The 26,914-nt window shown below is 48.9% G+C and overlaps 1 protein-coding gene across 1 annotated transcript in view; it reads left to right on the top strand.

The window, feature by feature from the left end:
• CAPN2 (calpain 2) overlaps positions 1-26,914 on the top strand; it is a 63,112-nt gene that overhangs the window by 19,161 nt on the left and 17,037 nt on the right. The window contains exons 3-9 of the mRNA XM_079925586.1: positions 10,834-10,952; positions 11,441-11,574; positions 12,671-12,839; positions 14,023-14,106; positions 23,550-23,635; positions 24,542-24,616; positions 25,319-25,479. Of these exons, the coding sequence (XP_079781712.1) occupies positions 10,834-10,952; positions 11,441-11,574; positions 12,671-12,839; positions 14,023-14,106; positions 23,550-23,635; positions 24,542-24,616; positions 25,319-25,479 (828 nt within the window). The remainder of the gene's footprint in view (positions 1-10,833; positions 10,953-11,440; positions 11,575-12,670; positions 12,840-14,022; positions 14,107-23,549; positions 23,636-24,541; positions 24,617-25,318; positions 25,480-26,914) is intronic.

Raw genomic sequence — 26,914 nt, forward strand, 5'->3', positions numbered from 1 at the left:
GATGTGCAGAGGAAGGGGGCTGCGGGCTCCTGTAGGGAGGGGCACCCAGGTGGGCTTCTAGGATAGGCAGCAGGGCAGAAGGTCCCCAGCCTCACAGGCCTGTACTGGCCGAGTGTCTCCCAGGACAGAAAGGAGGGGCAGAAGCTTAGCTGGGTGTCGGGGGAGCCCAGATGTGGGAGCGGTCAGCCTGTCGAGCCTGCTGGCAGGCCTTCAGGGTGGTTCAGGAACCTCTGGGCAGGGCCCTGTGTGCTGCCTCAGTGATGGACGGGGCCAGCAGCCACCTGCTGAAGGGAAATGTCGCAGGGAGCCAGGGTGGTCAAGGACCTCTAGTGACCCAGCTCTGATACTTGTCCCTGCTTGTGTGCAGGACTCTGGAGGTATCAGGCTCCCAGAATGAGAAAGGCAGATGACAGGTGGTGAGTCAGGTGTTAAGTGTTTAGATATGCCTCGCCTCATTCCTCAGAAATTGTTTTGGCCTAAACGCCCCCCCAAGAAAAGGCATACAATGAAACCATATATTACAAAGAAAAATAATCAGTTCTATAGACAGGACTTCCCTGGTGGCACAGTGGTTAAGAATCCGCCTGCCAATGCAGGGGACATGGGTTCAAGCCCTGGTCCGGGAGGATCCTACATGCCGCAGAGCAGCTAAGCCTGTGTGCCACAACTACTGAGCCTGAGCTCTAGAGCCCATGCGCCACAAATACTGAGCCTGTACTCTAGAGCCCGTGAGCCACAACTACTGAAGCCTGCGTGCCACAACTACTGAGCCTGAGCTCTAGAGCCCATGCGCCACAAATACTGAGCCTGTACTCTAGAGCCCGCGAGCCACAACTACTGAAGCCTGCGTGCCACAACTACTGAGCCTGCGCTCTAGAGCCCGCGAGCCACAACTACTGAGCCTGCATGCCACAACTACTGAGCCTGCGCTCGAGAGCCCGCGAGCCACAACTACTGAAGCCCGCGTGCCTAGAGCCCATGCCCCGCAACAAGAGAAGCCACCGCAATGAGAAGCCCGCGCACTGCAACGAAGAGTAGCCCCTGCTCACCGCAACTAGAGAAAGCCCACGCGCAGCAAGGAAGACCCAAAGCCTTTAGCCAAAAATAAATTAAATTAATTTAAATTAATAAAGTACAGACAATCCAGAAAGAAGAGGATGTCAAAACCTGCAGAGAGGAAAAAGCACATGGGTGCTGTCAGAAGGACCTCAGCCACTAGAGGTGGGCCCTGCAGCTAGTGTTGATGCCTGACAGCCGCTCACTGGGCCCCCAGGGAAGATCTGGTTCTGAGCAGCCCAGCTCCTGGAGCACCTCCCAGGGTGAGCCAGCGGCTCCTGTGCCCTCACAAGGTAAGCCAGCATCTCCAGTGAGCTCCATGGTCCCTGCCTGTGTGAGATGTCAACAGCAAGGGTTCCAGGGTCAAATAAATTTGGGTAACATTCATATTATACCCCACTCCCCTTACCCCTGGGAAGGTCACAGTGTGTAATTATTGAAAGGCTCTGAGATGTCTCCACACTTGACCTGGTTAGCTTTGCATTTCCCAAACTTACTTGACCACAGAACCCATTTCTCAGGGAGCATCTGTTAACCCCAAGGAACTAGTTTCTACACAACACACTTTAGGGGACACAGGAATAAGTGACTTGATTGGTTGTTTGTTCTTACTGACTAGAGACCAATTATTATGGAAGACTTTACGAAAAGATAATCATTTTCATTTAGAAGACCTGATACTAAGCTTTTTTTTTTTTGCTGCAAATACTGACATAACCAATTATCTATTGAAGGCAATAAACTAGAGTTTCTGGTAATAAAACTACGATTTAAGCACATAGGACACATGTTCTATATAATAAATCATCCAAAAATAACTTCAGTTTGTGAACATATGAATTACAGAAGGGGAGCCAATACTATGTTCGCCCAGTTTTTCTGTTTCCCCTTTTTTGTTGCTGTTCTGTACCTTGCTTTGTTTCACTTAACACATCTTGGAGATTATTCCGTATCAACAGAAACCATCTTCGTTTCTTTTCAGGGCTGCACAGAATATTGTCGTAGAGGGAGCAGAGTTTGTTTCACCTGTTCTCTGTGGATGAACATTTACCTTTAGTCTTTTCTGTTGCAACCAATGCTGCAATAAATAACCTTACACATGCATTATTTTCACACATGAGTATGTCTGTAGGAAGATTACTACATGTGGAATTGCTGGAGCATATTGACGATATCCTCAAATTGCCTTTGTCGGGATTGAGCATGTACATTCCCCCACAGCCTTTCCAAATGATCATGCTTTGACCTTTGCAATCCGAAAGGTGAAAAATGGTATCTTAGTATAGTTTTACTTTATGTTTCTTTTATGATGAGTGAGGATAAATGCCTTTTACTATGTGTAAGAGACATTAATTTTTCCTTTTTCCATTAACTCTGTTTATATCTTTGCCCATTTTTCTTTTCTTTCTCTTTTTTTTTGCGGTACGCGGGCCTCTCACTGCTGTGGGCTCTTCCGCTGCGGAGCACAGGCTCCGGACGCGCAGGCTCAGCGGCCATGGCTCACGGACCCAGCCGCTCCGCGGCATGTGGGATCCTCCCGGACCGGGGCACGAACCCAAGGTCCCTGCATCGGCAGGCGGACTCTCAACCACTGCGCCACCAGGGAAGCCCCCATATTTCTATTGAACTTTCATTTTTTTCCTTTTAAATACTAGGAAGATTTATATATCACTTGTGGTCTGGGAGCTGAATAACAGATATTTTTCCCTATTAATTTTTAGTTTGACCTTGCTTATTGTGATTTTTTTTTTTACCATGCAAATTTTTTTTACTTTAATGTAAAGTTTATCATTTAAAATTTTTATGGCTTCTAGGTTACAATTTGATAGCCTATCACCACTCTAAGATTATAATAGAATTCTCCTATTGTCTCTTCTAGGATATATAGATTTATAAATATATTATATTTATAATGTGAACATATTAAAAAATATATAAATACATAAACAATAAATATGTAAATAATACAAATGGCTAGATTTATATATAACATATAAATAATATAAAGTACATTGTTAAGATATATAATGTTATGTTTATGTAAATATTATTCCATTTACAATTTATCCCCATGACAAGATGAGCTATAACTTGATTTTTTTCTAGATGGCTACTCAGTTGTTCCAGTTCCAGTTGTGAATAATTTATCTTTACTAAATTCCTATGTTTGGAACTATTTCTGGACTTTCTATTTTGTGCCATTTATGTCTCTCTGTATACTCTTGCACAAGTTCTGTACTATTTTAAATATGTTAGCTCTATATGTGTTTTAATAGCTAATAGAGCTAGACTCCGCTCCCTTTAGATTTTTTTCTGGCTAGCCTTTATGTTTACTTTTTCCTTGTAAATTTTAGGATCAGCTAAGTTCCAATTTTTAAAAAATCCTCTTGCTATTTTTATTGGGATTGCATTCAACTTATAGACTGACTTAAGAGGAAGCGCCAATTTTATGATGAATCTTTCTAGCCAAGAATGTGGGCCGCCCTTTAAACGGAGTAAATGACTGTCTACGCCTCTCCAGGCAGGATGGTGTCCTGGATGGATGACTAACTAACTCCAGGATGGAGTTAGCTATAAGGGTGAACAGCCGGTGGAGGACAGACCACAGTAGCCAGAGAAGTCTTGAACACTGTTGGATATAAACGGCGTGGCTGGAAGCCTCTGTAATCAAATGAGGAAGCATGACCATCCCTCCCAGAAGAGAGCCCTGATGTGAGTCGGAGGCAGTTGTCAGGATTCTAGAACTGGGTCGTGTACAGATGCCACCTTGAAGGAACAGTGCCTGCAGCCAAGGGACGTAGCTCGAGCCGAGCTCACAAAGAAGGAGCCAGGGAAGAAATACACTAACCTCACTTTCCTCCCTCCCTCTGGTCTTTAGGGCTCCCTGCTGGCCAAACCCTCCCAGCAGCCAGAGGCCCCGGGAGCCCACAGTTTCATCCACTGAGGTCAGCTCTGGGGCAGAGGGCAGGATGGAAAAGGGTGTAGGCCGGATGTGGGGAGGCAACCGGAAGGTACCCATCCTCACCTCCAGCTCACACAGTCCGGCACTCAGGCCCCCAAGACAGTTGTTTCTGCTCTGAGATAAATGGAGTAAATAAAGATCAGAAGGGGCTTCCCTGGTGGCGCAGTGGTTGAGAGTCCGCCTGCCGATGCAGGGGACAGGGGTTTGTGCTCCGGTCCGGGAAGATCCCACATGCCGCGGAGCGGCTGGGCCCGTGAGCCATGGCCGCTGAGCCTGTGCGTCCGGAGCCTGTGTTCCGCAACGGGAGGGGTCGCAACAGTGAGAGGCCTGTGTACCGCAAAAAAAAAAAGAAAGAAGGTTATCACCTCCTTCTGCTCCTTCTAAAAGGACTTTGTACCTGGGCAGGAAGGCTAAAATCATGTAACAACTGGAAAACCCACCAGGAAGGGAAGGCAGGAGTTTCGTGGTGCACTGTTCAGTGACACATCCCCTGAGCGGTCTGGGCGGCCACCCTCACCCCTGCCAAAATATCTTCTTGTGTGACTGGAGAGCAGAGCCAAACAGACAAACAAGTGAGCACGAGGAAGAAATACTTGCTAAAGTCCAGGGTCTCTTATAGATATATAATTTAAACACCCGTAGAAAACTACACACCGGATCTTTCTTTTTCAAGCCCCAACCACGTGGCAACATTCCAGGAGAGGCCTTGGTCACTGGCAGGCACCCTCTCAAACCAGTTTGCGCCACAAGTGGTCTGGAGCCTCAGAGGTCAACGGGTTGCCTTGCCCGGCCCGTACCAGCTGGCCTGGTTTTTATCCAGACCAGGATGTGACTGACCCAAACAGGCTGTGCCAGGAGGAGACTCCAGTGACTTCTCCAACCAGGTCACCTCTACAGAAGCAGATCACCATGGGATTACCCGGAGGAGATGCGTTTTCATAAATCATTCTCAGCCCGGAGGAGTGGCACTGTGTGAGGCTACAGCTAATGAGGGTGTAGAACAGGTTTCCACGTGGGGAGAAAACCCTCAGGCGGACGTGGCCATCCAGGCGGAGCGAGCAGGAAGCTAGAGAGAGAACACTGTGCAGCCCAAACACTGAAACATAATGGAGTCACCTCTCAAGGACAGAAGCCCCCAAGACCGTGTTTTGTGAACTGGGTGAATTAGAAACTGACACCTACTTGTAAAGGAGACTGTTCAGATTATACATTAAAAGCATGTGCTTTGCTCAGGCACGTCTGACAGCCACTCATTAGCTGGGATCTTGGGGTGAGCCACCCAGTCTCCTTACAGAGGGTGGTAATAGTACCCATCTACCCCAAATTGTTTTGTGGCGAGGAAATGAGATAACTTCATGATAACTTTCGACTGAAAAAAACGCACAACCTAAAAGTTGCGAGTTACGTTTTATTCGGGGACCTATCTGGGGACTATAGCCTGGGAGACAGCCTCCCTGGTAGCTCTGAGGGACTGTTCCAAAGAGGTAAGGGAGGAGCAAGGTATATAGGAGTTTTTACTGAAAAAAAATCACGTAGTGGACATCAAAAGATTACTGCTAATCACAAAAAAACAGACATCTCAAGTTAATGACTTTAGTGTTTTTCTATGTATGGGAGGATCCAGGAGTCTGGACTCATTGAAATCATTCCCTAGATATCATATGCGTCTTAACTATCTAGGACCAGTTTTTCTCCGTCCTGAATCCCCTCAGGGTGCACTGTTTGGGTGGCTGCCGTGGCTGATGGCTTGATGGCAGCAACATTGTTGTTTCCTGCAATGAGAGGCAATATTTTGTTGTTGTTTGCAACGCATGTGAAGCATTTTAGCACAGGGCCTGGCACACAGTAAGTCAAGTCTCCGTGAGTGTAAACTGCGATAACCGTTGTCTTCAGATCTTGTAACTGAGAAAGCTTATATGAGCAGATATTAAATAAACTTTAAAAATGGGCTCTACATAAGGGAGCTTCCCAACTTAGTTAAAAATATTTTGCTGCGTGGGGTGAGGGAGAAAGTTAAGAAATCAGAATAATACAATAGGATTTCAAAGCTTCCACCTTATTAGACATCAAGATGTTCTTCTAAGTGGCTCTAAGTCTCCCTCAACTCCAGAATTTGGAGACCTGATAAAAAAACTTTGAACCTTTGACTGTAAAATGCATCTAACTCTTGTTTCTTCTTGCTTGTGCTGTGATCTTAGTGCCAGGGTCTTGGCTGTGCAGTGACAGGCCATCCTCCTGTTGCTGTAAGGAATTGCACTGCATTGAATGGGTGATACGTTTTTTTGTTTGTTTTTTGTTTTGTTTTTGTTTTGTTTTTTCTTTTTTTGCTGTATGCAGGCCTCTCACTGCCGCGGCCCCTCCCGCTGCGGAGCACAGGCTCTGGACGCACAGGCCCAGCGGCCATGGCTCACGGGCCCAGCCGCTTCGCGGCATGTGGGATCCTCCCGGACTGGGGCACGAAGCCGCGTCCCCTGTATTGGCAGGCGGACTCCCAACCACTGCGCCACCAGGGAAGCCCGGGTGATATGTTTTAATATTTCTGAGCCAAGGATATTGGGGTATTAAGATACAGTATAGGATTTCAGGAAGCTGCCAACTTGTTACCCCTTAGTTTTAAATTTGAATTGCAGTTGGATTTTCCTAGTTAGAAGTGGGGTCTTTCCCTAGTTAGAAGAATCAGATACTCTTAACCATAGGAAATCTTCAGCAAGGTATGGTTTTTAAACAAAACCCAGGATTTGGATTCAGAGGATTTACATGTTAAGACCTGCTAACTGTGTAGAACACAGACTCCTGAGCTTCGTCCAAAAAAGGTGATAATAATTAGGACAATCATAAGATTTCTGTAAGGATCAAATAAAATGTGGACCATGTTCTTTGTAAATTGCAGAGTGTTATATACAATGTTAACTACTTGTTATTTCTTTCATTCCTTCTGGCGGAAGGAGCACAGACCAGAAGTTAAGAGTCTAGATTCCTGTCCCTGCACAGGTCCCCCTTTCCAGGACCTGTGACCTCAAGAAAGTAACTTAATCTCTCTCTCTTTTTTTTTCGTTTGGCCACACTGTACAGCTCGAGGGATCTTAATTCTCTGACCAGGGATTGAACCTGGGCCCCAGCAGTGAAAGCGCAGAGTCCTAACCACTGGACCACCAGGGAATTCCCTTTTTTTTTTGTAACTTAATCTCTAAAAGGTACAGTTTTGTGGTCTAGGAGACATTCTAGGATTATGAATCCTTTCAGAGGAAACATGTTAGATTGGAATAGGAAGGGATGAAGAAAGCAATCCTCTCTGAAGGGCAGGGAGAGATGAGGCCTTGCTCCTCTCAGGATGACCAGGAAAAATACTTCTGGGACACGAAGGAAAAAAACAGGGAGCCGTGAAACTCTCCCGTGAAACAGGGAGCCGTGGCCACTGATTTCTGGGATGTCGCAAGAACGTCCAGGTCTGGTGGTGAGCGGTAATCTGAGACACATGTACGGTCAGCACTGACCTAGATGTATGACCCACAAAAAGAAAAAGAAAAAAAAAGGAAAAGGCATCACTACCTGAATTCAGTCACTGTCCCACAAATAGCACAGTCAGCCGTGACCTCCAACACTAAAAAGCAACCGACAGGTCCTGCAGACACACACTCGTGTGATGCCTACACACACGCACAAGGTAAAGGCATCGACGCTTGGTACCAAGGGAAAGAGAACCAGGAGGGCGTTAGAATGGCCCTCCCAGAGTCAGACAGAGTGGGCAGCTCTTCCGAGGATTTGACAGAAGAGCTACAGGAACCATGGGAATAACTGGTTTCAGGACAGATGTCGCTGAAGTTCCTACACTTGGGCCCACTTTACCCACACGCCTGTCTGCCTCCATGTATTGACAGACCCAAGTCATTTTCCAAGATTCCTAGAAAATCTCAAATAACCTCAAGGAAAATAAGAATCACAGTCATCTCCACGTTCTCAAAGAAGGACTAAAGTCAGGAGAAGATCTGAAGTTGGAGGAAGGGGAATAGATTGAAAAGGAGGATCTCATGACTCGAAGAGCAGCTGTCACTTGGTGTAGTCATCCTCCAGGGCAGACAGTATGATAAGGTCTAAGTGAGAGGGGGGTGGGTGCTCAGAATAGGCCTGAATGTCGTCTGTTTCAATGACAGTCTGGTTCCTACAAGGCAGCGTACGGAATCAAGCCGGGAAGAGCTCCTCTACATAGATTTCCATCCTCACCAACCGGGGGCTCCTTCCGCAGGGCCAGTGCTTAAAACCCTCACTGCCAAGTTTCTCTGCAAGCTCCTATTCTCACTGTGTCAAAGAGTGTGTCTCTAGTTTGGTTTATATAAAGATCTAGTTGACCCAGAAGGTTGTCTCTGAGATCTGACAAACACCACACCTTTTAAACTCTTCCTTGCAGTGTTTTACTGTTGGCAGTGCACTTAACCTCCTAAGCCTTGTCATTCTCAGCTTTTAACATGGAGATGGTCATAGCGCCATCCTCATAGAGCTGTTGTGAGAAATAAATGAGATGATGAACCTGCATCTCCTAGAACACTGGCTGGCACATAGGAAGGCCTCATCAGTCATGGCTATTGCCCAAGCTCCCCTAGCCGTCAGGAGGCAGGAACTGGTAGCCCTGGCTAATGGGTCAGGAAATAGGGACTTGACCAGTTCTTGGAACTGAGAAGTCCAAGCAGGTGAGGCTTCAGGTACAGCTTGATACAGGGACTCAAGTGATGACACCAGGACATGGTTTCTCTCTCTCCAGCTCTCAGCCCCTCTCCCTCTGAGTTGGCTGCAAGACGGCTTCAGCAGTAGGCCGCCCCTCATTGTAGAGCCAGTGCAGTAGAAGAGGGCACCTGTCCACTCTCTCTGAAGCCCCAGGAGTGGTCTCCTCACACCTCCCTGGCTCTGGCTGGATGGCAGAACCTTCCCCAAGTGAACCACTGAAGCCAGAGAACATGCAGCCCAGCTTGCTGAAGATCCACCTCTGGAACTGGGGGCAGGGCCAGCACTACCCAAACCTCTCAGGCAGGGAGACTTGCTTCCCGGAGGGTCACTGGTGGCGCCAGGAGGGAAGAGGTGGCCGCTGAGTGGAAAACTGCGGTGAACCCACAGCGGCCGCCCAACCTAAGGAGCAAAGGGATTTAACTTCCTTTGGCTACTGACTGGCTGGTTAGGGTGAGGTGTGCTTCTACTTCCCACAGGGCCGGCTTGAGCACCTAGAGGCCTCAGAGCTGTTCCCCCGTCATTGCTAAGTGTTAGCAGGTCAGTCGGTTCAGCAACTCTCAGGACACCAACTAGTCCACAGAATTCAAAGATTGCGGTGAATTTCAGTAACACTCTTTAAAAAGAGTTGACATTTAAAAAAATATTTTTTAACTTATTTTTATTTATTTATTTTTGGCTGCGTTGGGTCTTCGTTGCTGCGCACGGGCTTTCTCTAGTTGCGGCGAGAGGGGGCTACTCTTCGTTGCGGTGCGTGGGCTTCTCATTGCAGTGGCTTCTCTTGTTGCGGAGCATGGGCTCCAGTAGTTGTGGCTCACAGGCTCAGTAGTTGTGGCTCGCAGGCTTCAGAGCACAGGCTTGGTAGTTGTGGCGCGTGGGTTTAGTTGCTCCGCAGCATGTGGGATCTTCCCAGACCAGGGCTCAAACCTGTGTCCCCTGCATTGGCAGGCGGATTCTTAACCACTGCGCCACCAGGGAAGTCCTTCAGTAACACTTTTAATAGACCTGCCAGTTAATAAAAATAAACCCAGCCATGGAAATCAAACTCATCTGAGGCTATTTCCTATTCTTGTCATGGGAAATTGTAGGAAAGTGCACATTCCTTAAGAATGGAGTAAACTGGGCTTCCCTGCTGGCGCAGTGGTTGAGAGTCCGCCTGCCGATGCAGGGGACACAGGTTCGTGCCCCGGTCCGGGAAGATCCCACGTGCCGCGGAGTGGCTGGGCCCGTGAGCCATGGCCGCTGTGCCTGTGCGTCTGGAGCCTGTGCTCCGCAACGGGAGAGGCCACAGCAGTGAGAGGCCACATACCAAAACAAAAAAAAAAAAAAAAAGAATGGAGTAAACTTCCTCATCCTCGTCCCAGAACGCCCCCATCAGTTGGGCCTTTTATCTCGTGGCAAACATGACCCCTCCCCACCACCAGCTTGCTTCTGACCCCCTGAAATGGGTGTGTGCTTTACACACATGCTCTCGTCACACCTCCCAGTTACTCAACGTGTCGCAGAGGAGGGCACCGAGGCTAAGGGGAGGCCAGGCTGCCAGACAGCTGACCATCTGACTGTCCCCATCTTTGACTCCCACATGTGGTACCCACACACCCGCCCAGAGGTGTTCCTCGCCCGTCCTCAGGGAGATAGCCCAGGGTGCCTCCTCAGATTCTGGCTCTTGCATTTGCGTCCATGGGGCTGCCTGCCGGTGTCTTCTTCCTCTCCCTCAAACTCGCCCACTTTTAAACCCTGTGTTGTCAGAAGCCTCTGCTGCGGAGTCCTCACTCCACACATGATCGCTGCCATGCACCTTCAGTGGCCCAGGCCCAGAGCCGGCTGTGAGGACACAGTCCAGCCATCACCGGGTTCTGGGTTCTTCAGGGAATGAATTCTCCCATCTCAACTATCACAGCAAAAACATTTCTCCCTCAGCATTCCCTCAAGGCATCACCCCAGCCCTCCTCCATAGCCCTCGTGTGAGGACCAGCGGGGGGGGGAACATCTGTGCCGGGCTCGCCTCAGGCCTCAAGTGCCAGAGGTGGGCACAAGAGGTTTAGCACCCTCCCGGCACTGAACCTGTCTGATGAGAGCTCCTTACACTGTGTTCACAGGTGACTGCTGGCTACTGGCAGCCATTGCCTCCCTCACCTTGAATGAAGAAGTCCTGGCCCGAGTCGTCCCCTTGGACCAGAGCTTCCAGGAGAACTACGCGGGGATCTTCCACTTCCAGGTAACTTAAGAGTTGGCTCGAGCTTCTCCTGAGCAGGTCCTGAGGGCTAGGAGCAGGTGCTGGGGGCCAGGCAAGGACACTGAGAGACAGCAGGAAGCTGCCTGGCCTGTCGTCGCCCTGGGACCCTGTAAGGACAGCAATGCGGAGGAGGGCGGTAGGGCAGGGCACTCAGGAAGTAATTCCCACATTTCTTTAAGAAAGTTGACTATTTGGGGTCTGAGACAAAATGTTAAGGTACCACTCGCTGTTCTCCTTTTATGCCGGTAAAGGAGAAATAGCATTTTGAAAAGCATAAGGCTGGAGGGGCAGGTGTGGCCTGGGAGGCAAGGGCAGGTGCCTCTGCAAGGCTGTACCTGCAGGAGGAGGGCTAGAGGGGAGCATCTCCTCGGGGATGCGATGGGCTTGGGGAACCGGCGCCCAGGGGCCGGGCAGGGAGGAGCCAGCTGCGGCTCCCCCCCGCACACTGCCGCCACCTCCCCCTCCTGCAGTTCTGGCAGTACGGCGAATGGGTGGAGGTGGTGGTGGACGACAGGCTGCCCACCAAGGACGGGGAGCTGCTCTTCGTGCACTCGGTAGAGGGCAGTGAGTTCTGGAGCGCGCTGCTGGAGAAGGCCTACGCCAAGTAAGTGCCTGCCGTGCCCGTCCCCCCGCAGCCTGCCCCCAGCTGCCCTGCATTCTGGGAAGCAACACGGGACTTAGGCGAGGGCTGTCCCGAAGAGAAGTCCTCTGGTACAGGACTACTTTGGACAAGATTGGGCTCTCAGTTCTAGGAGATAACGCACCCAGCTCTTGCTGTTTTTAACCAAATGCACAGGAACGAGTCATGGTACTGATCGTGCTGGCCTTGAGAAGGGCCTCTGCTTCCTTGGCAGGTCATGTTCCATTTTTGTCAGCTAAATACAGCAAAGAGTTGCTGCCCGTGGGCAAAACTATCCACTGCAGAGGTATGAAAATGATGCAGACTTGCCCACAGTACATAATATGCTGAGTAAAACTGGTTTCCCCAGCCGGGCCCCCGCCCCCCCCAGGCTGCCCGGAGTCGAGCCTGTCCAGCGCTCAGCACTGCCCGTTCTCAGCGGGACGCCCACGTCGGCCCCCCCTCCAGAGTGGCCGGGTCCTGGCCCTGCTGTCTGGGCTCCCTCTGGGAAAATGACCGGCTCTCAGGCATCAGGAGGATTTCTGTTCCTTCCAGCCCCTGCCAGGGAGGAGGGCCAGGAGTCACACACCCAGCTGTGAGAATCGGGCCTGAGATGCTACTAAGTCTTATGCTTTCACAGTAGAGTTAGGGAAGCCACAGGGCGCCAACATCGCCATGGGGAGAGACCAGCCCCTCCTCACACAGCACACGGAAGCTGCTTTCATTACTGAACTGTTTTCTTTTAAGCTATAAATGCCAAACAGCCAATTTAGCAGACCTCCCCTTTCCTGCCAGGATGTAGAAAGAATCAATACAGGAGGTTGGGCCAGATAAGCACCGAGGTCCTTCCTAACTCTTAAGGTTCTGTGAGATTTTTCCAAAACCTTCACCAAGTACCAGGCAGTGGTAGCTTTGGCGACAGTCACTGGCCCTCGTGGGCACCCGGAGGTGGAGACAAACCAAGGAAAGACCGAGCAGGGGGTCCCTGCAGCATCCAACAAAAGAGGCGTGGGGGGAGGGGCGCTCTGAGAAGCAGAAGTGTCCGCACCAGGTGGCAGCGGCATCTGTCCCCTCCCTGCAGGATCAATGGGTGTTACGAAGCACTCTCCGGGGGTGCCACCACTGAGGGCTTCGAGGACTTCACCGGAGGCATCGCCGAGTGGTATGAGTTACGGAAGGCCCCTCCCAACCTGTTCAGGATCATCCAGAAAGCTCTGCAGAAAGGCTCTCTCCTTGGCTGCTCTATCGATGTAAGTCCAGGCCTCCCTCCCTGGCCGCACCCCCATCTGCTCTAGCTGAAGGGAGCCTCCGCCAACAGTGACCAAAGAGACCCACTGCCCTCATTCCCCACACAGTTGGCGCATCCTTTGTCCACCATAGTGCACCTCACCCGGAGCCCAGGGGCGGCTAGGCAACCACCCGGCTGGCTGGGGTACAGCCGCTGGGGCGATGGGGACTCCAGCCTTTCCTTCTCCCACCTGCTTACAACCCTCAGCCTCCTCGGACTCACCACCCCGGACCACAGCTTCCCTGAGAGTCCCCTGCCCTCTGCTGGGCCCAAGGCAGGACCATTCTAGACACCTTCTGCCCCACCTGCGGGGCCTATGACCGCAGGGAGCCCAGCAGCCTTCCCTCCACTGCTGCAGGGTTAAGGGGCCTGTGGCAAGACTTCAGAAGGCACAGGAAGGAACCATTCCCACGTGCCACCCTTGCTGGTGAACGTCACCAGAGGAAGGGAGGTGGGCACAACCCCTGTCCCCAAGGAGCCTCCAGGCTTTGCCTGTGCCCGGCACCGGAGCCCTGTCCTAGCTCTGGTCCCTGTGGGGACAGGGGTAAGAAGTGTGGCTCTGGGGGCCCAAGTCTCTGTCTGACTCTAGGCAGGGATTCTCAGACTTTCTCTGCAAACCATGTTTGCATGGCAGAGACCCTTTCTACTCCGACACGGCCCTTCTCATTGACCCAGACAAAAATAACAACCTCCATCAGAACAGATGGGGAAGGAATGACTGGGGAAGTTCTAGTAGAACAGAAGCCAATTCTGAAGTCAGGCAGAAACGAACGGCTGTCCTAGTGTAAACCCTGCAGTGGGTGGGGCAGCCCTCGCAGTTTCAGGGGACTCAGCGCACCTGGGCCGCCGATGCCGTCCAGGTGTGTGTCCTGAGTCCCCTCCACGGTGTGCCCTTTCCTGCGGGAATTTGTGACTGCGCCGGGCACACACGAGTGCAAGCGCCGCTCTCCCAGAGGGCTGCCCTCGGCCTCTTCTCTGGTTGTGAATAGCCGGGCAGCGCCTCAAAGAAGTAGTAGGTGGGCCTCCAGGCGGGAGCGAGAGCCCTCCACCCGGGCCAAGGCCCTGCTGAGCCCTGAGCGACAGAGGGAGGGAGGGAGGGAGGGAGGGAGGCGGCCGGCCTGGGACTGATTCTCCCACATTTCCAGATCACCAGTGCTGCAGACTCGGAGGCCATCACCTTCCAGAAGCTGGTGAAAGGGCACGCGTACTCGGTCACTGGCGCCGAGGAGGTAACGCCTGGGAGGCATTTTCGGGGGTCTTTCTCTTGTTGTTCGCCCGATAGCGAAAGCCATTTTTGCTGCTTGCTGAGGGTGGGGCCCGTGTTCCCCAGTTCTCGCTGCAATTCAGGGCCAAGGGGATGGGCCGGCCCTCTCCAGCCCCTGCCGACCACGTGCTGCCCTCTGCTGGCCACAGGTCGGTCCAGGCCCTCTGTGCCACTGAGTTCCAAAATTGTCTCGCTCTTCTGGACCAGGTAAGATAATACAACAACACTGCATCTGTGTAGTGTTCCGTCCTCTTCAAAGTGCTTTCATGAGACTTCCGGGAAGATGGCGGAAGAGTAAGACGCGGAGATCACCTTCCTCCCCACAGATACACCAGAAATACATCTACACGTGGAACAACTCCTACAGAACACCTAATGAACGCTGGCAGAAGACCTCAGACCTCCCCAAAGGCAAGAAACCCCCCACGTACCTGGGTAGGGCAAAAGAAAAAAGAATAAACAGAGACAAAAGGATAGAGACAGGTCCTGCACAAGCGGGAGGGAGCTGTGAAGGAGGAAAAGTGTCCACACACTAGGAAGCCCCTTCGTGGGCAGAGACTGCGGGTGGCGGAGGGGGAAGCTTCGGAGCCGCGGAGGAGACCACAGCAGCAGGGGTGCGGAGGGCAAAGCGGGGAGATTCCTGCACAGAGGATTGGTGCCGACCGGCACTCACCAGCCGAGAGGCTTGTCTGCTCGCCCGCAGGGGCGGGCGGGGCTGGGAGCTGAGGCTCGGGCTTCAGTCGGAGCGCAGGGAGAGGACTGGGGTTGGCGGTGTGAACACAGCCTGCAGGGCGTTAGTGTGCCACGGCTAGCCGGGAGGGAGTCCGGGGAAAAGTCTGGACCTGCCGAAGAGGCAAGAGACTTTTTCTTACCTCTTTGTTTCCTGGTGCGCGAGGAGAGGGGATTAAGAGCACTGCTTAAAGGAGCTCCAGAGACGGGCGCGAGCCGCGGCTAACAGCACGGACCCCAGAGACGGGCATGAGACGCTAAGGCCGCTGCTGCCGCCACCAAGAAGCCTGTGTGCGAACACAGGTCACTATCCACAACCCCTTCTGGGAGCCTGAGCAGCCCGCCACTGTCAGGGTCCCGGGATCCAGGGACAACTTCCCCGGGAGAACGCACGGCGCGCCTCAGGCTGGTGCAACGTCACGCTGGCCTCTGCCGCGCAGGCTCGCCCTGCACTCCGTGCCCCTCCCTCCCCCCGGCCTGAGTGAGCCAGAGCCTCCGAATCAGCGGCTCCTTTAACCCCGTCCTGTCTGAGCAAAGAACAGACGCTCTCCGGCAACCTACACGCACAGGCGGGTCCAAATCCAAAGCTGAGCCCCGGGAGCTGTGCGAACAAAGAAGAGAAAGGGAAATCTCTCCCAGCAGCCACAGAAGCAGCGGATTAAAGCTCCACAATCAACTTGATGTACCCTGCATCTGTGGAATACCTGAATAGACAATGAATCATCCCAAATAAAGGAGGTGGTCTTTGAGAGCAAGATTTATTATTCTTCCCCCTTTTCCTTTTTTTGTGTGTATGTGTATGCTTCTGTGTGAGATTTTGTCTGTATAGCTTTGCTTCCACCATTTGTCTGAGGCTTCTATCCGTCCTGGTTTTTTTCTTAATAATTACTTTTTATTTTAATAACCTTATTTTATTTTACTTTATCTTCGTTTTCTTTCCTTCCTTCCCTGCTTTAGACAACGAATCATCCCAAATTAAGGAGGGGGACTTTGAGAGCAAGATTTATGACTTTTTCCTCTTTTCCTCTTTTTCTGAGTGTGTATGTGTATGCTTCTGTGTGAGATTTTGTCTGTATAGCTTTGCTTCCACCATTTGTTCCGGGTTCTATCCATCCGTTTTTTTGTTTTGTTTTTTTTCCTCTTAATAATTATTTCTTTATTTTAATAACTTCATTATATTTTATCTTTATTTTATTTTACTTTGTCTTCTTTCTTTTTTTCCTTCCTTCCCTCCTTCCTTTCTTGCTCCCTCCCTCCCTCCTTTCTTTCTTTCTACTTCTACTAATTCTTTCTTTCTACTTTTTCTCCCTTTTCTTCTGAGCCGTGTGGATGAAAGGCTCTTGGTGCTGCAGCCAGGAGTTAGTGCTGTGCCTCTGAGGTGGGAGAGCCAACTTCAGGACACTGGTCCACAAGAGGCCTCCCAGCTGCACATAATATCAAACGGCGAAAATCTCCCAGAGATCTCCATCTCAACGCTAGCACCCAGCTTCACTCAACGACCAGCAAGCTACAGTGCTGGACATCCTATGCCAAACAACTAGCAAGACAGGAACACAACCCCACCCATTAGCAGGGAGGCTGCCCAAAATCATAATAAGTCTACAGACACCCCAAAACACACCACCAGACGTGGACCTGCCCACCAGAAAGACAAGATCCAGCCTCATCCACCAGAACACAGGCACTAGTACCCTCCACCAGGAAGCCTACACAACCCACTGAACCAACCTTAGCCACTGGGGACAGACACCAAAAACAACAGTAACTACGAACCTTCAGCCTGCAAAAAGGAGACCCCAAACACAGTAAGATAAGCAAAATGAAAAGATAGAAAAACACACAGCAGATGAAGGAGCAAGATAAAAACCCACCACACCTAACAAATGAAGAGGAAATAGGCAGTCTACCTGAAAAAGAATTCAGAATAATGATAGTAAAGATGATCAAAAATCTTGGAAATAGAATAGACAAAATGCAAGAAACAGTTAACAAGGACCTAGAAGAACTAAAGATGAAACAAACAATGATGAACAACACAATAAATGAAATGAAAATACTCTAGATGGGATCAATAGCAGAAGGCAGAAGAACGGATAAGTGACCTGGAAGATAAAATAGTGGAAATAACTACTGCAGAGCAGAATAAAGAAACAAGGATGAAAAGAACTGAGGACAGTCTCAGAGACCTCTGGGACAATATTAAACGCACCAACATTCGAATTACAGGGGTTCCAGAAGAAGAAGAGAAAAAGAAAGGGACTGAGAAAATATTTGAAAGATTATAGTTGAAAACTTCCCTAATATGGGAAAGGAAATAGTTAATCAAGTCAAGGAAGCACAGAGAGTCCCATACAGGATAAATCCAAGGAGAAATACGCCAAGACACATATTAATCAAACTGTCAAAAATTAAATACAAAGAAAACATATTAAAAGCAGCAAGGGAAAAACAACAAATAACACACAAGGGAATCCCCATAAGGTTAACAGCTGATCTTTCAGCAGAAACTCCGCAAGCCAGAAGGGAGTGGCAGGACATATTGAAAGTGATGAAGGAGAAAAACCTGCAACCAAGATTACTCTACCCAGCAAGGATCTCATTCAGATTTGATGGAGAAATTAAAACCTTTACAGACAAGCAAAAGCTGAGAGAGTTCAGCACCACCAAACCAGCTCTACAACAACTGCTAAAAGAACTTCTCTAGGCAAGAAACACAAGAGAAGGAAAAGACCTACAATAACGAACCCAAAACAATTAAGAAAATGGGAATAGGAACATACATATCGATATTACCTTAAATGTAAATGGACTGAATGCTCCCACCAAAAGACACAGATTGGCTGAATGGATACAAAAACAAGACGCATATATTTGGTGTCTAGAAGAGACCCACTTCAGACCTAGAGACACATACAGACTGAAAGGGGATGGAAAAAGGTATTTCATGCAAATGGAAACCAAAAGAAAGCTGGAGTAGCAATTCTCGTATCAGACAAAATAGACTTTAAAATACAGGCTATTAGAAGAGACAAAGAAGGACACTACATAATAATCAAGGGATCGATCCAATAAGAAGATATAACAATTGTAAATATTTATGCACCCAACATAGGAGCACCTCAATACATAAGGCAAATACTAACAGCCATAAAAGGGGAAATCGACAGTAACACATTCATAGTAGGGGACTTTAACACCCCACTTTCACCAATGGACAGATCATCCAAAATGAAAATAAATAAGGAAACACAAGCTTTAAATGATACATTAAACAAGATGGACTTAATTGATATTTATAGGACATTCCATCCAAAAACAACAGAATACCCATTTTTCTCAACTGCTCATGGAACATTCTCCAGGATAGATCATATCTTGGGTCACAAATCAAGCCTTGGTAAATTTAAGAAAACTGAAATTGTATCAAGTATATTTTCCGACCACAACGCTATGCGACTAGATATCAATTACAGGAAAAGATCTGTAAAAAATACAAACACATGGAGGCTAAACAATACACTACTTAATAACGAAGTGATCACGGAAGAAATCAAAGAGGAAATAAAAAAATACCAAGAAACAAATGACAATGGAGACACGACGACTCAAAATCTATGGGATGCAGCAAAAGCAGTTCTAAGAGGGAAGTTTATAGCAATACAATCCTACTTAAGAAACAGGAAACATCTCGAATAAACAACCTAACCTTGCACCTAAAGCAATTAGAGAAAGAAGAACAAAAAAAACCCAAAGTTAGCAGAAGGAAAGAAAGCATAAAGATCACATCAGAAATAAATGAAAAAGAAATGAAAGAAACGATAGCAAAGATCAATAAAACTGAAAGCTGGTTCTTTGAAAGGATAAACAAAATTGATAAACCATTAGCCAGACTCATCAAGAAAAAAAGGGAGAAGACTCAAATCAATAGAATTAGAAATGAAAAAGGAGAAGTAACAACTGACACTGCAGAAATACAAAAGATCACGAGAGATTACTACGAGCAACTCTATGCCAATAAAATGGACAACCTGGAAGAAATGGACAAGTTCTTAGAAAGGCACAACCTGCCAAGACTGAATCAGGAAGAAATAGAAAATATGAACAGACCAATCACAAGCACTGAAATTGAAACTGTGATTAAAAATCTTCCAACAAACAAAAGCCCAGGACCAGATGGCTTCACAGGCGAATTCTATCAAACATTTATAGAAGAGCTATCACCTATCCTTCTCAAACTCTTCCAAAATATAGCAGAGGGAGGAACACTCCCCAACTCATTCTACGAGGCCACCATCACCCTGATACCAAAACCAGACAAGGATGTCACAAAGAAAGAAAATTACAGGCCAATATCACTGATGAACATAGATGCAAAAATCCTCAACAAAATACTACCAAACAGAATCCAACAGCACATTAAACGGATCATACCCCATGATCAAGTGGGGTTTATTCCAGGAATGCAAGGGTTCTTCAATATACACAAATCAATCAACGTGATACACCATATTAACAAATTGAAGGAGAAAAACCATATGATCATCTCAATAGAGGCAGAGAAAGCTTTTGACAAAATTCAACACCGATTTATGATAAAAACCCTGCAGAAAGTAGGCATAGAGGGAACTTTCCTCAACATAATAAAGGCCATATATGACAAACCCACAGCCAACATCGTCCTCAATGGTGAAAAACTGAAAGCATTTCCACTAAGATCAGGAACAGGACAAGGTTGCCCACTCTCACCACTCTTATTCAACATAGTTTTGGAAGTTTTAGCCACAGCAATCAGAGAAGAAAAGGAAATAAAAGGAATCCAAATAGGAAAAGAAGAAGTAAAGCTGTCACTATTTGCAGATGACATGATACTATACATAGAGAATCCTAAAGATGCTACCAGAAAACTACTAGAGCTAATCAATGAATTTGGTAAAGTAGCAGAATTCAAAATTAATGCACAGAAATCTCTGGCATTCCTATACACTAAAGATGAAAAATCTGAAAGTGAAATCAACAAAACACTCCCATTTACCATTGCAACAAAAAGAATAAAATATCTAGGAATAAGCCTACCTATGGAGACAAAAGACCTGTATGCAGAAAATTATAAGACACTGATGAAAGAAATTAAAGATGATACAAATAGATAGACAGATATACCATGGTCTTGGATTGGAAGAATCAACATTGTGAAAATGACTCTACTACCCAAAGCAATCTGCAGATTCAATGCAATCCCTATCAAACTACCACTAGCATTTTTCACAGAACTAGAACAAAAAATTTCACAATTTGTATGGAAACACAAAAGACCCCGAATAGCAAAAGCAATCTTGAGAACGAAAAACGGAGCTGGAAGAATCAGGCTTCCTGACTTCAGACTATACTACAAAGCTACAGTAATCAAGACAGTATTGTACTGGCACAAAAACAGAAATACAGATCACTGGAACAGGATAGAAAGCCCAGAGATAAACCCACGCACATATGGTCACCATATCTATGATAAAGGAGGCAGGAATGTACAGTGGAGAAAGGACAGCCTCTTCAATAAGTGGTGCTGGGAAAACTGGACAGGTGCATGTAAAAGTATGAGATTGTATCACTCCCTAACACCCTGCACAAAGATAAGCTCAAGGTGGATTAAAGACCTAAATGTAAGGCCAGAAACTATCAAACTCTTAGAGGAAAACATAGGCAGGACACTCTATGACATAAATCACAGCAAGGTCCTTTTTGACCCACCTCCTAGAGAAATGGAAATAAAAACAAAAATAAACAAATGGGACCTAATGAAACTTAAAAGCTTTTGCGCAGCAAAGGAAACCATAAACAAGACCAAAAGACAACCCTCAGAATGGGAGAAAATATTTGCAAATGAAGCAACTGACAGAGGATTAATCTCCAAAATTTATAAGCGGCTCATGCAGCTTAATAACAAAAAAACAAACAACCCAATCCAAAAATGGGCAGAAGACCTAAATAGACATTTCTCCAAAGAAGATATACAGACTGCCAACAAACACATGAAAGAATGCTCAACATCACTAATCATTAGAGAAATGCAAATCAAAACTACAATGAGGTATCATCTCACACCAGTCAGAATGGCCATCATCAAAAAATCTAGAAACAATAAATGCTGGAGAGGGTGTGGAGGAAACGGAACCCTCTTACACTGTTGGTGGGAATGTAAATTGATACAGCCACTGTGGAGAACAGTATGGAGGTTCCTTTAAAAACTACAAATAGAACTACCATATGACCCAGCAATCCCACTACTGGGCATATACCCTGAGAAAACCGTAATTCAAAAAGAGTCATGTACGAAAATGTTCATTGCAGCTCTATTTACAATAGCCCGGAGATGGAAACAACCTAAATGTCCATCATCGGATGAATGGATAAAGAAGATGTGGCACATATATACAATTGAATATTACTGAGCCATAAAAAGAAACGAAATTGAGCTATTTGTAATGAGGTGGATGGACCTAGAGTCTGTCATACAGAGTGAAGTAAGTCAGAAAGAGAAAGACAAATACCGTATGCTAACACATATATATGGAATTTAAGGAAAAAAAATGTCATGAAGAACCTAGGGGTGAAACAGGAATAAAGACACAGACTTACTAGAGAATGGACTTGAGGATATGGGGAGGGGGAAGGGTAAACTGTGACAAAGCGAGAGAGAGGCATGGACATATATACACTACCAAACGTAAGGTAGATAGCTATTGGGAAGCAGGCGCATAGCACAGGGAGATCAGCTCTGTGCTTTGTGACCGCCTGGAGGGGTGGGATAGGGAGGGTGGGAGGGAGGGAGACGCAAGCGGGAAGAGATATGGGAACATATGTGTATATATATAACTGATTCATTTTGTTGTGAAGCTGAAACTAACATAAAAAAAACAACAAAAAAAGTGCTTTCACATTTGATCTCACAGAAGCATTGGTGCCCCAATTACTGTAGTGGTCAAATCTGACTCTGCTTGCCAGCTGTGTGGCCTTGGGCAGTTATTTAAGCTCTCTTCTGCCCCCTAGTTTCCTCAGATTTAAATTAGAAACAGTAATAATAATATCCATTGTAGGGACTTCCCTGGTGGTGCAGTGGTTAAGAATCCGCCTGCCAGTGCAGGGAACACGGGTTCGAGCCCTGGTCCGGGAAGATGCCATATGCTGTGGAGCAACTAAGCCCGTGCGCCACAAGTACTGAGCCTGCGCTCTAGAGCCCATGAGCCACAACTACTGAGCCCACGTGCCACAACTACTGAAGCCTGTACGCCTAGAGCCCGTGCTCCACAACAAGAGAAGCCACTGCAATGAGAAGCCCACGCACTGCAACAAAGAGTAGCCCCCGCTCGCTGCAACTAGAGAAAGCCCACGCACAGCAACGAAGACCCAACGCAGCCAAAAATTGATTAATTAATTAATTAAAAAAAATAACATCCATTGCAGGTTGTTGAGGTGATTCAAACAAGTTAATATATGTAAAGCACTCAGACTGCACCTGACACATTGTGTCCAAGCAGGTCGCTGTCCTGGATTTTGCTGGCGGTTTTTGTTTGTTTTTATACTATAAGGTAGCCACCATCCACTGTTAATTACAAAACCCGGACTAGATCCCAGGTCTTCTGACATGTGCAGTGCCCTCTCTCTCTCTTTATTTTTTTTAACACCACCGCATATATCTTTTTATTTTGAAAAATTTCAAGTCTACAGAAAAGTTGACAGAATAGTGTAATAAACATCCAAATGCTATTTTTCCAGATTCAACAGTGGTTGAAATTTTCCACATCTGTTTTGTCTCTATGTATGTGTACTTCCTTTCTGAGCCATTTGGAAGTAAATTGCAGATGTCACAACAGACGCTTCACTCCTGAATACTTCAGCATTTATCTCCTACCCATAAGGACACTCTCTTACATAATCCCAGTACTATTTTCATGCTGAAGAAATAAACATTAATTCAATAGCATGATCTAATATATAGTCCATGTAAACATTTTCCCAGTTGCTCCAAAATGTCCTTTAGAGTACCCTCGATGCCCCCAGTCCAGGGTTTAATCAAGATTCATGCACTGCATTTGCTTGTCATCACCAGTGTTCATTTGATGGAGCTCCCGTGACAAAAGTACATGCTATTATAGTTAGTTAAACTAAGGTTCAGAGGTGACGTGCCAATTCAGCATCTAGAACAAGCACATTTGTGCCTCAGACTCAGGATAGAGGTTAAAGAGCCCTGGTCCTTGCGGCTTCCCTGGTGGCGCAGTGGTTGGGAGTCCACCTGCCGATGCAGAGGACACGGGTTCGTGCCCCGGGCCGGGAAGATCCCACATGCCGCGGAGCGGCTGGGCCCGTGAGCCATGTCCGCTGAGCCTGCGTGTCCGGAGCCTGTGCTCCGCAACGGGAGAGGCCACAGCAGCGAGAGGCCCGCGTGCCGCAAAAAAAAAAAAGAGCCCTGGTCCTCCAAGGGCCAGACCCTGGGAGCTGCCCAAGACGAGCAGCAGCGAGGGTCTGGGAGTCAAGGCCCTCTCCCTTTTGCGATCCCCCTTATTACATGGACTTGACGCCTCCTGCCCCTGGCTCATGGAGAAAAAGGGGCTTTGGGCCGGAGAACCTCCAGGCCTGGCTTGAACTCAACATCTCTCTCCTCTCCTTCCCCCACCCCTCCTGCAGGTGGAAAGCAGAGGAAGCCTGCAGAAGCTGATCCGCATCCGGAATCCCTGGGGAGAGGTGGAGTGGACCGGGCAGTGGAACGACAAGTGAGTAGGGCAGGTTCGGGAGCCGGCGTGGGGGCACTCTTTCCAGGGGTCTCTGGGGAGCTGAGGAGGGGGGGGGCATGGTAGCCGTGCTGAGAATAAATCCCCGAGAGCACAGGCCACCCCGAGTGGGACCCCGGGGGCTGGTGGCCCTCTAGGCTCTTAAGCAGTGCACTCCAGCCGTCTGGGTGCCTTTACAAGGGCTCCTGGGATGCTCATCCTTTCATCACCTCATGGTTCCTCCCTTCCCTAGCTCGGCGTCACCTTGCTATTGGATCTTCAGGGAAAAAATACACCCTTCCTCCCCTAAGCACTCGTTCTATCCCAAGGATGTAAACGTTGTGCCTGTGACCAGAGAGAAGTCCTTCTGTTGATGTCCAGGGTTCCTGGTAGGCCTGTTAGACCTTCGACTCTCTGGGGTGAACTCTGTGAGCCCCTCTCATGGTCTTCCTCTGCTCCCGTCTCCCCGTGCCCCTCCACAGCCCAGCACCCACGGTTCTTCACCTTTTCCCTGGCGGCCTCTGCCATGGCATAGAGACGCCTGCCCGGGACTGCAGGCCAGCCACAGAGACCAAGATGAGCGCCCCTCCCCTACATCGAATTTCCAATCGCCCCTTAAAAGAGCTGACAGGCCCATCTCAGTTTGGGCCACTGATGCTACTTCATGTCTCTCTGATGGGCTGTGTTCATCTTCTGGAATCTTCCTTGCCACCATCTTCCAGGACAATGTATCCTCTCACCTTGCTGCCCTGTACCTCTCAGCCACCCGTGTGTTACTTCCCTCCCTTACTGGGGTCTGAGCCCTCAGGTGGGAGAGCATGTCCCCGGTCCTCAACTTTGGGGCATCTTGGGGAGAAGTCATCGTCCCACACTAGTTTCTAATGCCTCTCCCATTGCTTGGTTTTCCAGCTGCCCAAACTGGACCACTATTGACCCAGAGGAGAGGGAAAGGCTGACCAGGCGGCAGGAAGATGGGGAATTCTGGTAAGATTCTTAGGCGTTAGGGAAAGAGGTGTCTGATCTTTACTAGAAAATGAGTGAGATTATCGTGTTGAGGGAGCAGGGGCGTGGGATCCTGGTTTTGTTGTTGTTTTAAATTCACTATAAGACCTTGAACAAAACAATTCTTGAACCTCTTCAGTTTGTCCATCTCAGCAGTAGGGTTTCAAAGCTGAGCAGCTCAGCAGAGAAGGCTAAGAATCCCTGCAGGCATGTTCAGGTCCCAAGAGAAAAGAGGGGGAAGGTGGGCCTTTCTCCTAACCAGTTCCTAGAGATTCATGCCGAGGCCTCAAGAAATGGCTCCCTTGGAGAGTAGCAGTGGGGCCCACGCGGCTGTGTCTGTGCTACTCTGGGACCACCTACGTCTGCACAGTAGTGGCGTTTTACCAAATGAGCAGCCGTATTTTGTCTCATTTGATGCACGTGGCCCCCATTTTTACAGATGAGGGTTCTGAGTTTCATAGAGGCTTAAGTAACTTGCTGAAGGTCACCTGTCTAGAAGGTGGTAGCACCAGGACTAGAATTGGCGCCTTCCAGTGGCGGACCTGGTGGCCATGTGGCCCCGACGTGCTGTCTCCTAGCAGCTCTGCCTGGCCCTGACTGGGTCCTAGTCTGGCCTTGGGCGGAAGGTCCAGGCTTATCATCGTGTCCTCCGGCAACCTGGGTGCTGCGTCCCTGCTTTTGCAGGATGTCTTTCAACGACTTCCTGAGGCACTATTCCCGCCTGGAGATCTGCAACCTGACCCCTGACACGCTGACCAGTGACACCTACAAGAAGTGGAAACTCACCAAGATGGATGGGAACTGGAGGCGGGGCTCCACCGCCGGCGGCTGCAGGAACTACCCGAGTGAGCACCCTGCCACTGTCCCACCCTGGTGTGCTGCACCCCATCCTGGCCGCTCCTACCCTCCAGGACCCTCTGCCTCTTCTCCCTGAGTCTCCACCTCAACACCCTTCTTGTCCCCTCAGCCCCTTGCCTTCTGCACTCACTTGTCTCCCTGCCCACGCAGAACCCAAGACGTGCTGTTTCTGTGATTCCTCTCCAGCTTCCCTGATGCCACGGCCTCGCCCACTGAGGCAGTGTCAATCCCACTTCATACCCATGGGCAACTTTTTTTGTTGTTTTTTTTTGCGGTACGCGGGCCTCTCACTGTTGTGGCCTCTCCCGTTGCGGAGCACAGGCTCCGGACGCGCAGGCTCAGCGGCCATGGCTCACGGGCCCAGCCGCTCCGCGGCATGTGGGATCTTCCCGGACCGGGGCACGAACCTGTGTCCCCTGCATCAGCAGGCGGACTCTCAACCAGTGCACCACCAGGGAAACCCCCATGGGCTACTTTATCCACACGAAGCCCACGCGGCCTAGCCCAGCAGGGGGACCTCACCCACTGGACCTCTGCACATCCAGACCCTGGTTGTTGCCTGGCAATCCTCTTGTGCCCAATTCACTCAGCAGGTGTTGATGGGGTCCTGCTCAGATGGGGGCAAGGACTCCTCCTCTGGTTTATCGTTTGTTTATTCCCCTGACCCTTCTGCCTCAATGGCCCAGTCCTCCCCTGCCCTCTCCCACTCAGAAATTGTCCCATCATGATGACATTTGCCAATTATGAAACATACATTGGGTGCTAGGATTTATTGTGCTAAGTGATTTATTAATATATTTACTCCATTTAATCCTCACAACAGCCTTCTGAGGCAGGCACTTTATTATCATCTCCATCTTTAAGATGAAGGGACTGAGGCTTGGAGAGGTTAAGTGACTTGCCCAAGGCCTCACAGCCTTCACTGTGCCTGGGATTTGAACCCGAGCAGTCTGACTGTGGAGTCAGTCTTTAAGTACTGCAATGGCAATTCATGGTCATATATTGATTCTCTTGTTGCAGATGAGGAAACCAAGGCTCTCAGTGGCATACCTGGGCCACAGAGCAAGTAGTCAGACTGGGACTAGCAGATTGGTGCCTCTAGCTCTGGTGCTTTTTTTTTTTGGCGGCATTGGGTCTTTGTTGCTGTGTGCAGGCTTTCTCTAGTTGTGGCGAGCGGGGGCTACTCTTCCTTGCGGTGCGCAGGCTTCTCATTGCGGTGGCTTCTCTGGTTGCAGAGCATGGGCTCTAGGCACGCGGGCTTCAGTAATTGTGGCTCTAGAGCACAGGCTCAGTGGTTGTGGCACACGGGCTTAGTTGTTCTGTGGCATGTGGGATCTTCCCGGACCAGGGATCGAACCTGGGTCCCCTGCATTGGCAGGCAGATTCTTATCCATTGCACCACCAGGGAAGCCCAGCTCTGGT

Source organism: Stenella coeruleoalba (assembly GCF_951394435.1).
Source record: "Stenella coeruleoalba genome assembly, chromosome: 1".
In the NCBI taxonomy this organism is placed as follows: domain Eukaryota; kingdom Metazoa; phylum Chordata; class Mammalia; order Artiodactyla; family Delphinidae; genus Stenella; species Stenella coeruleoalba.